General features: G+C 47.9%; 1 protein-coding gene across 3 annotated transcripts in view; it reads right to left on the bottom strand.

The window, feature by feature from the left end:
- LOC147099965 (synaptic vesicle glycoprotein 2B-like) overlaps positions 1 to 14656 on the bottom strand; it is a 199840-nt gene that overhangs the window by 9659 nt on the left and 175525 nt on the right. For all 3 annotated transcript variants that reach the window (XM_085968509.1, XM_085968510.1, XM_085968512.1), the window contains exons 11-12: positions 13190 to 13396; positions 691 to 850 (exon numbers count right to left, since the gene is read on the bottom strand). In XM_085968509.1, the coding sequence (XP_085824635.1) occupies positions 691 to 850; positions 13190 to 13396 (367 nt within the window). The remainder of the gene's footprint in view (positions 1 to 690; positions 851 to 13189; positions 13397 to 14656) is intronic.

The raw sequence follows: 14656 nt of genomic DNA, 5'->3' as shown, positions 1-14656 counted from the left end.
AACTGGACATTTGCATCAACGGCAGGTTTGAAACATGAAGGCACCTTTAAAGGTCAGCACTGGCCAGGACGTGGGTAGGCTTTTGTGAACAAGAAGGATTTCAATCCTCGCTCAATGTAGTAAGAGCTGGCCAATGGCACTTTTTACACCCCAGAGGGGCCTGGGTGGTGCAGCAGGGTATTTCCTGGCCTTTCACCTCCACAACAAGAGTGCTGGTTGAAAGTCTCCTCCGTCTGCTAGTTGTCAGGAAGTTTGGGCAGTTTCAATCCAGATTAGGGCCACAACACAAATCTGTCCCAAATTTGACACCACATTGTCAATCTCACTCAGAAAGGTCCACAAGATGGCGAGAGTGAGAAATGGAAAAAAAAAATGTTACACTGGTGTAGAAGGCTTTTCCGAGCTTGAGATTAAGGCACACTGCTTGGGGGGGCAGTTTAGAAGGAGCTTCACTAACCTACATCTCAACCATGCGATAACTGAGCCGAGAGTGTTTGATGCTGAGACTGGGTGCCTGAAATAGGAAAGCGTTCCATAATCCAGCACGAATATCCCTCACCTTGATCAGCAGAAAGTTTACCAAAAAGAAAACACGTTGTCCCAGCAGGGAGATTTCCCTTAGTTATGCCATGGTGTCCCAGATTAACCGACATACCTGCCGTAAGTATGCCACAAAGGACTCCGGCCTACCTTTTATCTGTAGGGTAGAGCTCCACTGTGATCACATCCAGTGCGTTCCATGCCGCTATACTGACCCCACAGAACAGGCACTGCATCCCAATCATGGCCGACTCGCTATTCCCAAAAAACAGGAAGAAGCAGGTGATAGCCGATAACAGCATTGATCCTCCTGCAAGACAAAATTAAACAAGAGTTGCCACACAACAGTCACTGCCCTCCAAAGCTAGTTCATTGTGTTAGACAATCTGAGGCAGTTCGACATGATAAGGCTTCAATAGCCTCTGAAAAGATATTATAGAATCATAGAATGGTTACAGCACGGGAGAAGGCCATTCAGCCCTCTGCAAGAGCACTTCAGCTAGTCCCACTCCCCCGCCCTTTCCCCGTAGCTCTGCAAATGTTTTTCCTTCAGGTACTTATCCAACTCCCTTTTGAAAGCCATGATTGAGTCTGCCTCCACTGCCCTTTCAGGCAGTGCATTCCAGATCCTAACCACTCGCTGCGTAAAAATGTTTTTCCTCATGTCGACCTTTGGTTCTTCTGCCAATCACCTTAAATCTGTGTCCTCTGGTTCTTGACCCATCTGCCAAAGGGAACAGTTTCTCTCTATCTACTCTGTCTAGACCCCTCATGATTTTCAATACCTCTATCAAATCTCCTCTCAATCTTCTCTGCTCCAAGAAGAACAACCCCAGCTTCTCCAGCCTATCCACGTAACTGAAGTCCCTCATCCCTGGAATAATTCTCGTAAATCTTTTCTGCACCCTCTCTAAGGCCTTCACATCCTTCCTAAAGTGTGGTGCCCAGAATTGGACACAATATCTCCTTGACTGTGCATTTGGTACGCTCCTTCCTCCCTTAACCTTTGCCATATCTTGTCTGGCATCTTCTTCTCCCCCTGGTAAGGCATCTTAAGATGTTCTTCTACATAAGAACATAAGACATAGGAGCAGTAGGAGGTCATTTGGCCCCTCGAGCCTGCTCCACCATTCAATAAGATCATGGCTGATCTGATCTTGGCCTCAACTCCACTTCCCTGCCCGCTCCCCATAACCCTTGACTCCCTTATCGTTCAAAAATCTGTCTATCTCCACCTTAAATATATTCAATGACCCAGCCTCTACAGCTCTCTTGGGAAGAGAATTCCAAAGATTCATGACCCTCAGAAAAGAAATTCCTCCTCATTTCCATTTTAAATGGGTGCCCCCTTATTCTGAAATTATGCCCCCTAGTTCTAGATTCCCCCACGAGGGGAAACATCCTCTCTGCGTCTACCCTGTCGAGCCCCTTCAGAATCTTATATGTTTCAATAAGATCCCCTCTCGTTCTTCTAAACTCCAATGAGTATAGGCCCAACCTGCTCAACCTTTCTTCATAAGACAACCCCTTCATCTCCGGAATCAACCGAGTGAACCTTCTCTGAACTGCCTCCAATGCAAGTATATCCCTCCTTAAATAAGGAGACCAAAATTGTACGCAGTATTCCAGGTGTGGTCTCACCAATACCCTGTACAGTTGTAACAGGGCTTCCCTGCTTTTATAATCCATTCCCTTTGCAATAAAGTCCAACATTCCATTTGCCTTCCTAATTACTTGCTGTACCTGCATGCTAACGTTTTGTGATTCATGTACAAGGACTCCCAGATCCCCCTCTACCTCAGCATTTTGTAATCTCGTCCCATTTAAATAATAATTTGCTTTTTTATTTTCCCTACCAAAGTGGATAACCTCACACTTTCCCACATTAAACTCCATCTGCCAGATCTTTGCCCACTCATTCTAAAGGAAGGACAGTGTAGAAATGCCAATATTTTTAAGGCCTTGGGTTATCTCCCACCTCCCAAGAACACCATATAAAAAGCAGAAATATTAATAATATTTATATTAGTATAATAACCATAGTTATTTCAACCAAATAATCTTAAACTGTGCTGGGAATCCAAAGTACGCGGACCTGAAAATAGAATATTTTATCAACATTGAATGAGAAGACATATTTCTGCGGTGTTTTGTGCACATTTAAAGGAGTAAAGCAATCACAAAGCAAAGGGGAGTTGTTGTGTGGTGTTTTAATGGGTCGGAGCACCGGCAGTGCAGGTCTGATCCCCTCCCCCCCGCCCCTCACTCCTCCACTGTGTTGTCAATCCCAATTGTGTCACTGTGTGGAGACACCAGAGGGTGCTGCCCTCTCGCAGAGTGGGGAAAACTAAAAGGACGTGGAACAAAGGAACATGGGCACAGGAGCTGGCCATTCAGCCCCTGGAGCTTGTTCGACAAAGGCAGTGGGCTGCCTTTAGGCACCGCGTGGCAGTCGGTTCAAACAACAAAAAGAGAGACACCACCTTCATGAAGAAAACATCTGCAAAAAAAACCTTCCTTTTATTAACCAGCATGCAAACAGATGACGGAGATTATCTATCCTGTCAGGTAGGTGTGGCCTTGTCATGGTTTAAATGACACCTGGCTATTAGTGATCTTCCCAAAGAGAAATGTTTGGTGAACACTTTCCTCCTGAAGACATGAAGCATAGAAACACAGAAGATAGGAGTAGGCCATTCGGCCCCTCGAGCCTGCTCCGCCATTCGATGAGATCATGGCTGATCATCCAAACTCAGTACCCCGTACCTGCCTTCTCCCCATATCCCTTGATACCTTTAGCTCTAAGAAATATATCTAACTCGGCCTAAACCCGGAACTTGCGCGGCCCCTAAGGGCGCCTACGCACCTCGTATGCACCCGTAGGGGTCGCAAAATACGGCCCATTGAGTTTCGCTGAGACATGTTCTGTAATGACAGTGAGTGGGAAGGGGTTTAAGGCATTGGAAGTGTGTGCTTGCAATGAATGTGCATTCATCCGGTGTTGACTGTGGCAGATAGAAAATAAATCAGTGCTAAGCACTCATTTATACAATAGGCATGGAGCACTGTATATTATTTCACTTGTGACCTTAACAGTCATGGCCTGAAGCAGGCGGGATTGATGCAATGCTATGGTGCTCCTATAAATATGCTTCAGGTATGCTTTTTTTCCCCCCAACATTCCTCTCCTGAAAATGCTGATTCGTGTTGGGGTGCAAATTCCCACCGGGACCACCTGCCCTTCACATAGGGCCAGTTTTTTTTAGGTGCGAGCCCACACAATGAGTGTTGGCAAAACCCAAGATGTGCAGCATTTTTTGGAATGGAGAGACCTGACGATTGTATATAAAATTCAAATTCAAGCATTCAGTTTTAGCTCTGGTTTGTACGTGCTGTTACTGCAGTAATGAGCTGCTTTTTCACTTCTCTAAAATATTACCGAGTACAATTATTGAAGAGTAAATTATCCTTCCATTAAAGGAATGTAAGTGAAGTAAATTTAAAAATACAGAACAATTGATGGAAATACCAACTTTTTATGAAAAAAAAATGGAGGTATATACTTGCAATGATAATTTTCAAAAGGGAATGGGATAAATACTTAAAGGGGAAAAAAATCGCAGGGCTGTGGGGAAAGTGGGACTAATTGGATCGCTCTTTCAAAGTGCCTGCAAAGGCATGATGGGCCGAATGGCGGCCTCCTTCTGTGCGGTATCATTCTGTGATTCTGTGAAATACACAAAAACAGTGAGTTCATCAACATAAATGCCAGAAGTGTATAGATTAGACCAATTTAAACACAACAGGAACTCGCACAACTCCAAAGCTGCAACGTATTACGCTGAAATATACGGTAAATGTTCCCTTTTTGAACGAGAAGCCCAACTGAACGACGACGAGGCCCATAGTGGAGAACAGCGCCATGGCTGAAATGAGTTTGAGTAGCAGACGGAGTAATGAATCTTGGAGACTGTCAACAAAAAACAGGAGCATGCCTGTTGCTTTCTTTAATGAATGACCCACTTTAGAAATGGCCTTCTCAGAAACCATTATTTTTGAAAGCCGCTCAGTTCTGTGGTTCCATTAGCGGGTTGACCACTGTGGAGAAAAACAGGTATCGAGAGGGCTTCCACCCCTCTTGAGTTCAATGCGGTGAAGATGCAGAGGGCAGTTCTATCACCAGCGATTTGAACACTATGCAACAAAGCTTTTCTCGTGGGTTTACTGCTTTCTGTATGTTAAACTTAATTGATTATAACGGTGACAGGTCAGCTTGATGGAAATGTCTCCCCAGCTTCAGAGCTGTTGCGAGTCGAAGGAATGAGGAAATCTATCAACTGTTTGAAATTCATCATCCTTGCCTAAGGGCAAGGCCATAAAAAAAAGTTAATCTGTTCTTTATTGGAGCTCGAAGTATTGATTTAGGGTAGTGTACCTGCCATTTTTTTTTCCATTTATGCCCCTTTCTTAAATAATTTTTATCGGGTTTGCAAGATTTATCCATCTAATCTAAAGGCCCTAATATCAAATCAAACAGTTGCTCTTGCTATGTGGAGCCATATCTACTTTGAAAGCTACTTTCTTCACAGGTAGCCTAGTGACTCCCCCCATTTTCTTCCACCGCCCCGCCTCCCTGCCCCACTCCTCATCATGCCAAAGGGAGCTCTCTTGCTCCTATCTGTGGCTCAGAGTTAAGTCAGTTAAGTGAACATGGTGGGAAAATTGGCTCGCGCTGGAAATTCAATGGTAGCGCCCCAAGCAGGAGGCGGCGCACTACTGGAAGTGCTCCCCCTCCCTCTTGGGGCGCTCCTATTGAATATCGCGGCGCTACGTGCAGCAACACCACACCTGTCGGCAGGTAGTGCCGCGGTACTACAGGCCTCCCTCCCCTGATTAAAGGGGAGGGGCCTAGCGCAGCGTGCACCGGGGCCCTGCCGGACCACCGGGGAGCGGGGTGCCGGCAAAAGAGCCCGGCACTCAAGAGGACCGATCGCGGCCGGCGCCCCGCAACTGGAGGCCAGAGGGGGCAGGTGCTGGCAGAGAGCCCAAATAAAATGGCCGCCCGGTGCCTGCCCTTTAATCATCGCCACCCCAGCTGCAAAAACGCCACCCTGACCCTGTCGGACACAGCGTCCGGCGGTAGGTCAGGGGGCGTGAGGCAAGTTTGCTGAATTTCGCGGGAGGCGTTAACGGCACCGCGCCTGTACGCTAGTTGCTTTGCATCCCATTAGCGCCCCCCTCGGGACAAATCAACCAAATTTTTCCCCCATAACTCTTGTTCAATGCAGCAAGCCCAATACCATTCAACAAGGCCCATTAGTCTGGCTTACCTTGGTGACATTAAAATAGACAAGGGAGGGTTTAATACAGTGGGGGGGGGGGGGGGGGGGAACACGGTGAGAAGGAAAACATGGACAAGGAATGTAGGAAAGGGAAAAGAAAAGATATAAAGAACACATCAGGAAGACTGAGTAAAGACTGTCAAACAGAGAGAGGTAGGTTGGAATTGTATGTACATAACTGCACAAAGTATTGTGACTAAAACTGGTGAGCTGGAGGCACAAGTTACTACTGGGGTGTAATATAAGAACATTAACAGAAATCTGACAGGGTAGGGCAAGACTAGGAGCTGAACTTTCATGGTTACAAAATATTGAAGAGGGATAAAGTAGAAAAAAGGGGTAGCAATGTTAATCAAAGACTCCAATACAGCACTAGAACACAGGAATGGTATGAGGGATTCTGCAAAAGCTGAATCTATTTGGTTAGAACTACGGAATAAAAAATGAAGGCTGCTTCATTGGGAGTATTGTATAGACTGCCAAACAGTGGAAAGGAGATAGAGGAAGGGATTTGTCGACAAATGAGAGAAAACTGCAGGAACAACAGGGCATAATAATAGATGATGTTAATTATCTTACGGTAGACTGGAGTAAATGTAAAGTAAGTGGCACACAGGGCAATATGTCCAGGACTGCTTTGTACATCACATCTTAGTGCAACACGGAAAGAGACAGCACTGGATCTAATTCTAGGGAATGAAGGGTAAGGGAATATCCAGGAAACAGCAACTATAACATAATTGGACACAATATAAAAACTGGAAAGGAGAGGGAACAGTAAAAGCCAATTTCAGTGAGATGAAAAGAGAACTCGCCTTTGAGATCCCTTCTTGAGCCACTGTAGTAGTAATCCTGCATATCCCACTGATTTATTGAGTTTCTCATCTCCCCTTACACCAATCTTGGACCTGGAGTACATGCCCCAGGTAAAATCTATGGGGGAATTTCCCGGAGGGGGGGTGTCAGCGGGCAGGATCGGTGGCGGGTCGGGTGGGATAGTGTTTTTTTTTTTTTTTTTTTTTAAATATAAACAGCGGCTCGGGACACTGCCGTCAACCCGCCGCCACGCGCCTTTCCCAATGTCGGGTCTGTCAGCACTGAGCAGACCCGACAGGCAGCGGCGGACGACTCAATTAAGCTCATTATTGCTGTCATGAATCTTACCATTCATGTAGAAATGACTCATGAGATAACACTGGGCGGCCAGCTGGTGGCGCTGTCCAAGGAAAGTATAAATACTCGAGCGTGGGCCCAGCTTGCTCAGGACATTTTTGTAACCAGGAACTAGTGATGTAACTAGAAACTCATGGTTGTGAAACAGTTGATTAAAGCCTTGCTTTACACTCAAACCAAGTGCTTAGTAGTTTTCTTACGTCAATTGCCTTGTTGACAGATCATTAACAGGCTTTTTTAACTTAACTTTTCACTTTAACTTCATGGCCAGGGGAACCATGCTGTTTGGGGTCCACGGCTGTCAACCTGAGGCGGGAGTTCAGTGGTCTTTGCTCCAGCTGATTCCTTGACAGCTTCAAATGTGCAGCAAAAGCTCCCACCTGACAGATCATCACTTTCCTCAGCCACAAGCTGTTTCTCAGTCCATTTCCAGCACAGATTCTGCAGACTTTCCACTCTATCCAGTGTCACCTCTTTAGAAGAACTCTCTCACCATTGACAGAATGCTTCTGTCATTTCTACTTCACCTGCCATCTATTCCATCAACATGGATGCCCTTTATACTGTCTCAGCTTGGTTCTCAGAATCCCACCACGATTAGCCCCAACACCAGCAGCACCAACAACACCACCAAACTTCTCCACAATCAACTGATGCTGTACAGGACACAGGGCATCAGCACCCGAGCACATTGCTGCCCAGGAGGCCAGGGATGGTCTCACCATGGCCTGATTTACTTCTCTTGATGCTGTACACCCTGGCTGCCACATGATGCGCCAAGTTGGCACCACCCCACACCAACACCATAAAGCATCCCTACAATGTCCAAACCATTCCTTTCACACTCACCACCATTGTGGGGGGTACCGTTATGTCTCACCATTCACTGCAACTCACTAAGCCACTTCTAAAGGTGCACGGAAATCTGTCCAAGAACGTAAAGTGTTGAAAATAAACGTTTCAATGTTTGACAGCACATTAACAGAAACTTTACATGAACATTGGACCCAAGTGGCTACCCTTGTGTGTTGTTATATGATTGGACTAGGATGAGGGTGAGTGTGAGGGGTGGCTAGTGAGATGGGGATGTGATAATGTAGATAGAGAGAGAGGGATAGGTGGAGGTGCAAGGTAAGTTGGTGAGAGTTTAGAAGATTGAGAGGGGATCTCATCGAAACCTATAAAATTCTGTCAGGTCTGGACAGACTAGATGCAGGAAGGATGTTTCGGATGGCCGGGGAGTCCAGAACCAGGGGTCATAGTCTAAGGATAAGGGGTAAGCCATTTAGGACTGAAATGAGGAGGAACTTCTTCACCCAGAGAGTGGTGAACCTGTGGAATTCTCTGCCACAGAGGGCAGTGGAGGCCAGTTCATTAAATATATTCAAGAAAGAGTTGGATATATTTCTTGAGGCTAAAGGGATCAAGGGATATGGGGAGAAGGCAGGCACAGGGTACTGAATTTGGATGATCAGCCATGATCTCATTGAATGGCAGAGCAGGCTCGAAGGGCCGAATGGCCTACTCCTGCTCCTATCTTCTATGTTTCTATGTTTCTATGTAAGGATGTGCAGGAGTAGGGTAGGGAAGGCAGAGTGATGGGGATGTGATGAGAGGCACAGGAGGATGAAGGTGAGTGTGGCTTTGTACTAACGTTTTGTGATCTAATAAGATAATTGAAAGGTTTGTGCCACTGCACCCAGGTCCTCCTGATGACATCCCTGCTTGTGCCCTCCTCTGCAATGTGCAACCAGGCTGTCTTGGTCTCGTGGGGAGGTCTCTTCCACCCATTGGAAGGGAAGAGGACCTCCCTGCGTGCTCTGACTCCTTCCATAAGCATATGGAGGAAGTCATGGGAGAACCTGGGTGCATTCCTGAACCTCTGTGCAGTGCTCGTCAGTGTTTGCAGCACTTCAATGCTGTAGAACACTGACAGCACAAACGTCAAAATAAAGTTGGCCATGGTCCCTTTAAAGAAACTGGCTGATGATGCGTCATGAAATGACGTCCCCAGCCCCGCTTCCTCTAATTGGCCCGGGAAATACGCTGGGCGGGCTTAACAAGCCCTATCAACGGAAAGTCATTTCACAGAGCGGGATGGAGCCAGCAGCGGGGTCGGAACCCGCCACCGACGTCGCCCACCACCGAGGTTAGTAAAATCACGGCCTGAGATTTTACCGTGTACCTTCATAGCATCCAGCTCTTCATGAGGGCTGCATAAGGTGCTAGACTGAAACTGATGAAAATAGATGAAAGCACCCTTTGGCAGTTTTCCCTGCGCCATACGATACTCTACAATCTTCATTAAAGTCACAAAGGGGGAGAAATTGGGTGAGTAGCGCCACCTGTTAGCGCCTAAAGAGGCAGTCAGTGGCTGTAGCGCCACTGGCTGCGCCTCCCGCGATATTCAGCAGGGGCGCTAATGGTGGCGTTAGGCATTTGCGCTGCGCCGCCACCGATGACTTAATCGGTGTGCGCAGCGCCCCATTCGCAATATTTGGTAGCGAATGGCACAGTTCGCTACCCGCGCCCGGTTCACGGGGCCTTGCTGTGCTGGCAGCGGCGCAAATTAAGGTGGAGGTGCGGGGCAGCTGCCTTTTTCGGCGGCCACCTGCCAGCACCTTCGTCCCCGGCCTCCTGACCACCCCCCCCCCCCCCCCGCGGCATTGCCGGCTGTTTCCCGAGAGCCCGGCACTTCTCCTTGGTGCCGGGCTCGTTTGCCGGCACTCGCAAGCGGGGATCCTGCTGTTGCAGGCCCCTCCCCCTTAACAATGGGAGAAAGGCCTGCAGTACCGCAGCGTGCCGTGCCGCAGCGTGTGGCGCTGTGGCACGTTGCGCTGCGATATTCAGTTTCAGCGCCCTAAGAGGGACGCGGAGTGCCTCGAGCCTCGCCCCGTCTCCCTCTAGGGGCAATGGAACTGAATATCTGACGATCGCTAAAGCCTCGAACGCTGCGCTAAATCCTGCGCTCAGGCGACTTTGGCGCCCCAACCCAATTTCTAGGCCAAACTGTCTTATACATTGCTCACAAGAGCAGACCCCAGCCTGTTCCTTTGTGATTACTGCAGGGCGTTGAATGTACAAGAATATATAAGTATATACAGTACATTTCATACTCGCTAGGATACCCCGTGTTGTGGATAGGAACTACAAACTGCAGGCCAGGACACTGCAAGTACACTTGCCTCAGAATCCTGTTCACCGTCCACAGAAGAATGGTTGCCTGGTGAGCTAGTGGTTCCTGGCACTTTACAAGACCATTGTTGTTCCCCCTCCTCCCTAGAGCAGCTTTTAGGAATTTTTCCATGAATACTATAAGTGCTTGTGGCCTTATCGTTACCTAGGTGATGCAACGTGGAGTCCTCCCATCAAACTGGTTCATTGAGGTCTTCCATCTGTGCACCACACTTCATCATTCTTTCTGACTTCCATACCTCCTGACATGTGTCTAAATTTGCCCTTTTCAATCCTAAAACTGGACCCTCTTGTGCTCCTGTCCCATCCTATCTGAAAGCATTGTTCTGGGTTTACTTTCTCTATCCCATTCAGTATCTTCCAAACCTCCATAAGACTCCCTCTGCAACGTCTCTTTTCGAAGGTGAAGAGTCCGATTTTAGCAACTCGCTCCTCACAGTTCATCTCTCCGACACTGGTGATCAGCCTTGTTGCCCGCCTCTGCCTCGAGGGCCTGCGTGGCCTCTTATTATGCTGCCTCAGCCAGAACTCTGCAACACTCCAAATGGTGCCGTACTGGGACCTCGTACAGCTTCAACATGAGCTCTCAGAACCTGAGCTCAAATAAACAGGCAATATAACCAGCACCCTAGTCACTTGGAGCTTGACTTTCCCAAGGGGAGTTCCCCTATTTTTGGAGAAGATCCACAGGGAACTCCAGAGCAACAATGTAAACAGCATTTACGTTGTTTTCTCCAGAGTTTCCACAGATCCTCCACAAAACTTACCTCTTGAGAGTCAGGAGAATTCCCGCGGGACTGCAAACACCTCATTGAAAGTTATAAAATTCTAACAGGACTAGGCAGACTAGATGCAGGAAGGATGTTCCCGATGGTCGGGGAGTCCAGAACCAGGGGTCACAGTCTAAAGATGAGGGATAAGCCATTTAGGACAGAGATGAGGAGGAATTTCTTCACCCAGAGAGTGGTGAACCTGTGGAATTCTCTACCACAGAAGGCAGTAGAGGCCAATTCATTAAATATAGTCAAGAAGGAGTTAGATATATTTCTTAAGGCTAAAGGGATCAAGGGATATGGGGAGAAAGCAGGGACAGGATACTGAATTTGGATGATCGGCCATGATCTCATTAAATGGCGGAACAGGCTCGAGGGGCCGAATGGCCTACTCCTGTTACTATCTTCTATGAATTGTGTCTTGCTGTCTCCCACTGTTTGAACATATGAAAATGACAGACAGGAAGAGACCAGCTGGTCCATCAAACCTGCCCCATACTCATGTTGCCTGGAGCATCATGACGAGACACTTCCTGTCATCCCGACCCCCTGCCCACAGCCACCACCCCCCTCCCTCACCAGCCTCCAGGGAGAGGCAAAAAAACAGAAAAAAACCCAGGGACAATAAATCGCAAACATTCCTCTCCAGCCCCCTCAGGCGATCGAAACCAGTCGAGGAGATCACATTGACCGTGCTTGCATTAACTGTTAATCCACTTAGCTCCTATATGATGTGATCTCTGCCCAAACCAAGCATCGGTCCAGCTCCCTCTTGAAGGTGTGCAGAGAGTTGGCACCAATGTTCCCTCTAAATTTTTTTCATACACGGTCCCTTTAACTGGCTGTGCGGTCCATTCAAATTTTCGCGCGTGCGCGGTTTCTTCCGTGTGAAAGCCAGTGAGGGGGCCTGCGCGGGACCTCCAGACCGCTGCGCGGCCGTGCATCCAGCGTATTCCTATTTTGGTGTAGTTTAAAATGCAGAGCCCCAGGTCCTCCCCAATCTGTCATATGATGAGCAGCAAGTCAACTAGCACCCCCGGGTCTCCTTCAGCTTCCTCCCTTCATAACAAAAGTAGACACTCCGTGAAATAACAACAGAAAACGCTGGAAACACTCAGCAGGCCAGGCAGCATCCGTGGAGAGAGAAACAGAGTTAACGTTTCATGTCTGTGACCCTTTGACGAAAGGTCTTCGACCTGAAACGTTGGGCTGGATTTTCATTCAGAAGTCGGGAAGGAGGTGGGACTACAACTTTCGGGTTGTAGTCCCGCCTCCATCGAGATGCAGCCAATCCACGCGATTTTCACTTGCTTGACCTTGTTGAGCCCGCCCAGCGGGCTCAGCAGGCCAATTAAGGACCACCCTGCAACAGGTGATGTCACAGACTGAAATTTCATCTGTCAAGACGTGTTGACAGATGAAATATCAGTGTTTCACAGCTGTTTGAAGCTGTCAAACACTGGCAGTCTTACTTCTAACCTGAGTCCTTCTACGCAGACTCAGTTAGAAATCTCGCCGGCACTGAAAGCTGCAGGCTGTCACTTTTGACAGCTCGCAGCCATTCTGCTTTCTGTGCCGACTGAGTGATGGACTCCCGAAACCTAGAGGAAGGAAGGCTGTAAAGGTAAGTACAGGTAATTTAAACTTCTTTATACACTTTAGTCACACCAAACACACTTACCTTTGCACTCATGCACCCATCACTCACCTGAACACCGACATCTCGGCCCCTCCAAGTCCTTCAACCCGACGGCCTGACTCCTCTAACTTGGCGTGGTTTGGAGCCGTCGGGAATCCCACACGACAACCTTCAAAATAGTGATTAGGCTAAAAACTGCCTGTTAACAGGCAGTTAATTGGCACTAATCCCTTCCCGCCTCGGGTAGGCGGGTCCCAGCCTCCTTTCAAACTTACATGGACCGGGTTTTGGGCGGGATGGTGTCGGGACCCCCGAATTTGGGATTTTAGCCCCCCGCACGCCTAAAAGCCCGCCTCACGGCACACTGAAAATCGACCCCGTTAACTCTGTTTCTCTCTCCACGGATGCTGCCTGGCCTGCTGAGTGTTTCCAGCATTTTCCGTTGTTATTTCAGATTTCCAGCATCCGCAGTATTTTGCTATTGTAGACACCACGCGAACTTCTTTCAACTGATTCTGACTACTCACCAATCATCTTAATCCTTCCAATTTTGTCCATAAACAGGGCAGACACAATGTTTCCCGGCAACACAGCCAAGGAGCCCAGGAAACTGACCAAGTAAGTAAGAAATGCAGTTTCAGCATCATCAGTGAAGTCAATCTGGCAGCCTTCCTTGTTGTGAAGGAACGTGGTATTTATAAACCTGCTGTCGATGAATCTTGTGCGGAACAGATCTGGAAAAGAAACCAGAGTTAAGTGTGACGGCGCGAGATGCTCTTCTGCTATTCGGGCGAAGGCATCTTGCTGGAATAGAGTAGGAGGAGCTTCATTCTGAATGTATCCCGTGATGTGCCAGATCTGGGAGTGCTGGATGCCAATAGTGGTTGCCCAAAGTGGAAAAGATGTTCCATTTCCCACCACAAACATCCCTCACCTCAATAAAGATCAAAGTTCACCAGAAAAAATAGAGAGAAATGCAGAGAAATAAAGAAAATGTGTTTTATTGACCGGAGCTCTCTCTAACATTGCGAATGACACACTCAGACACACATTGCTAATGTCACTCTTTCCCTTTAACATTAATGATGGCTCTCTCCCTCCCTCACTCTGAAATCACTGGTCTGCCCTCTCTCCTTTTCCCTAACACCGCTAAAGATGTCCCCTCTCTCTTGTGCTGTCTTTATCTCTCTGACATTGCTAATGCTGCTCTCTCTCTCTCTCTCTCTCTCTCTCTCTCTCTCTCTCTCTCTCTGCCTGTCTCTCTCCTTTTCTCTCTCTGTCTCCCTCTCAGCTGTGTCTCAGTGGGTAGCGCTCTTGCCTGAGTCAGAAGGTTGTGGGTTCAAGTCCCCACTCCAGGGACTTGAGCACATAAAGCTAGGCTGACACTCCCAGTGCAGTACTGAGGGAGTGCTGCACTGTCGGAGGTGCTGTCTTTCGGATGAGACGTTAAACCGAGGCCCTGTCTGCTCTCTCAGGTGGATGTAAAAGATCGCATGGCACTATTGTGAAGAAAAGCAGGAGAGTTATCCTCTGTTCCCTGGCCAATACTTATTCCTCAACCAACATAACAAAAAAAAATTCTGGTCATTATCACATTGCTGTTTGTGGGCGCTTGCTGTGCGCAAATTGGCTGCCGCATTTCCCACATTACAACAGTGACTACACTCCAAAAGTACTTCATTGGCTGTAAAGCGCTTTGGGATGTCCGGTGGTCGTGCAAGGCGCTATATAAATGCAAGACTTTCTCTCTCTCTCTCTGCGCCCCCCCCCCCGCCCCTGCACAACACAGCTAATGCTGCTCCCTCTTCCCCTCCTGCCTTTCCCTCTCTCCGTGTCTTCCTCCAGTTTTCCTGCATCCGCAGCAACCCAGGTGAGTCAATTGCCTTAGGTCCAGGAACAGGAAAATCTGGCCCTTTATATAAACGAGCACTCTTGGAATATTGAAAAAGGACATCAAGTCAGATTTAAGGAATTGTTTGACTTTTCAACCTTTT

The sequence above is a fragment of the Somniosus microcephalus genome, chromosome 27 (assembly GCF_052327205.1).
Source record: "Somniosus microcephalus isolate GS21.2 chromosome 27, FLI_Smic_1.0, whole genome shotgun sequence".
In the NCBI taxonomy this organism is placed as follows: domain Eukaryota; kingdom Metazoa; phylum Chordata; class Chondrichthyes; order Squaliformes; family Somniosidae; genus Somniosus; species Somniosus microcephalus.
This window is presented reverse-complemented; position numbering and strand designations above follow the sequence as displayed.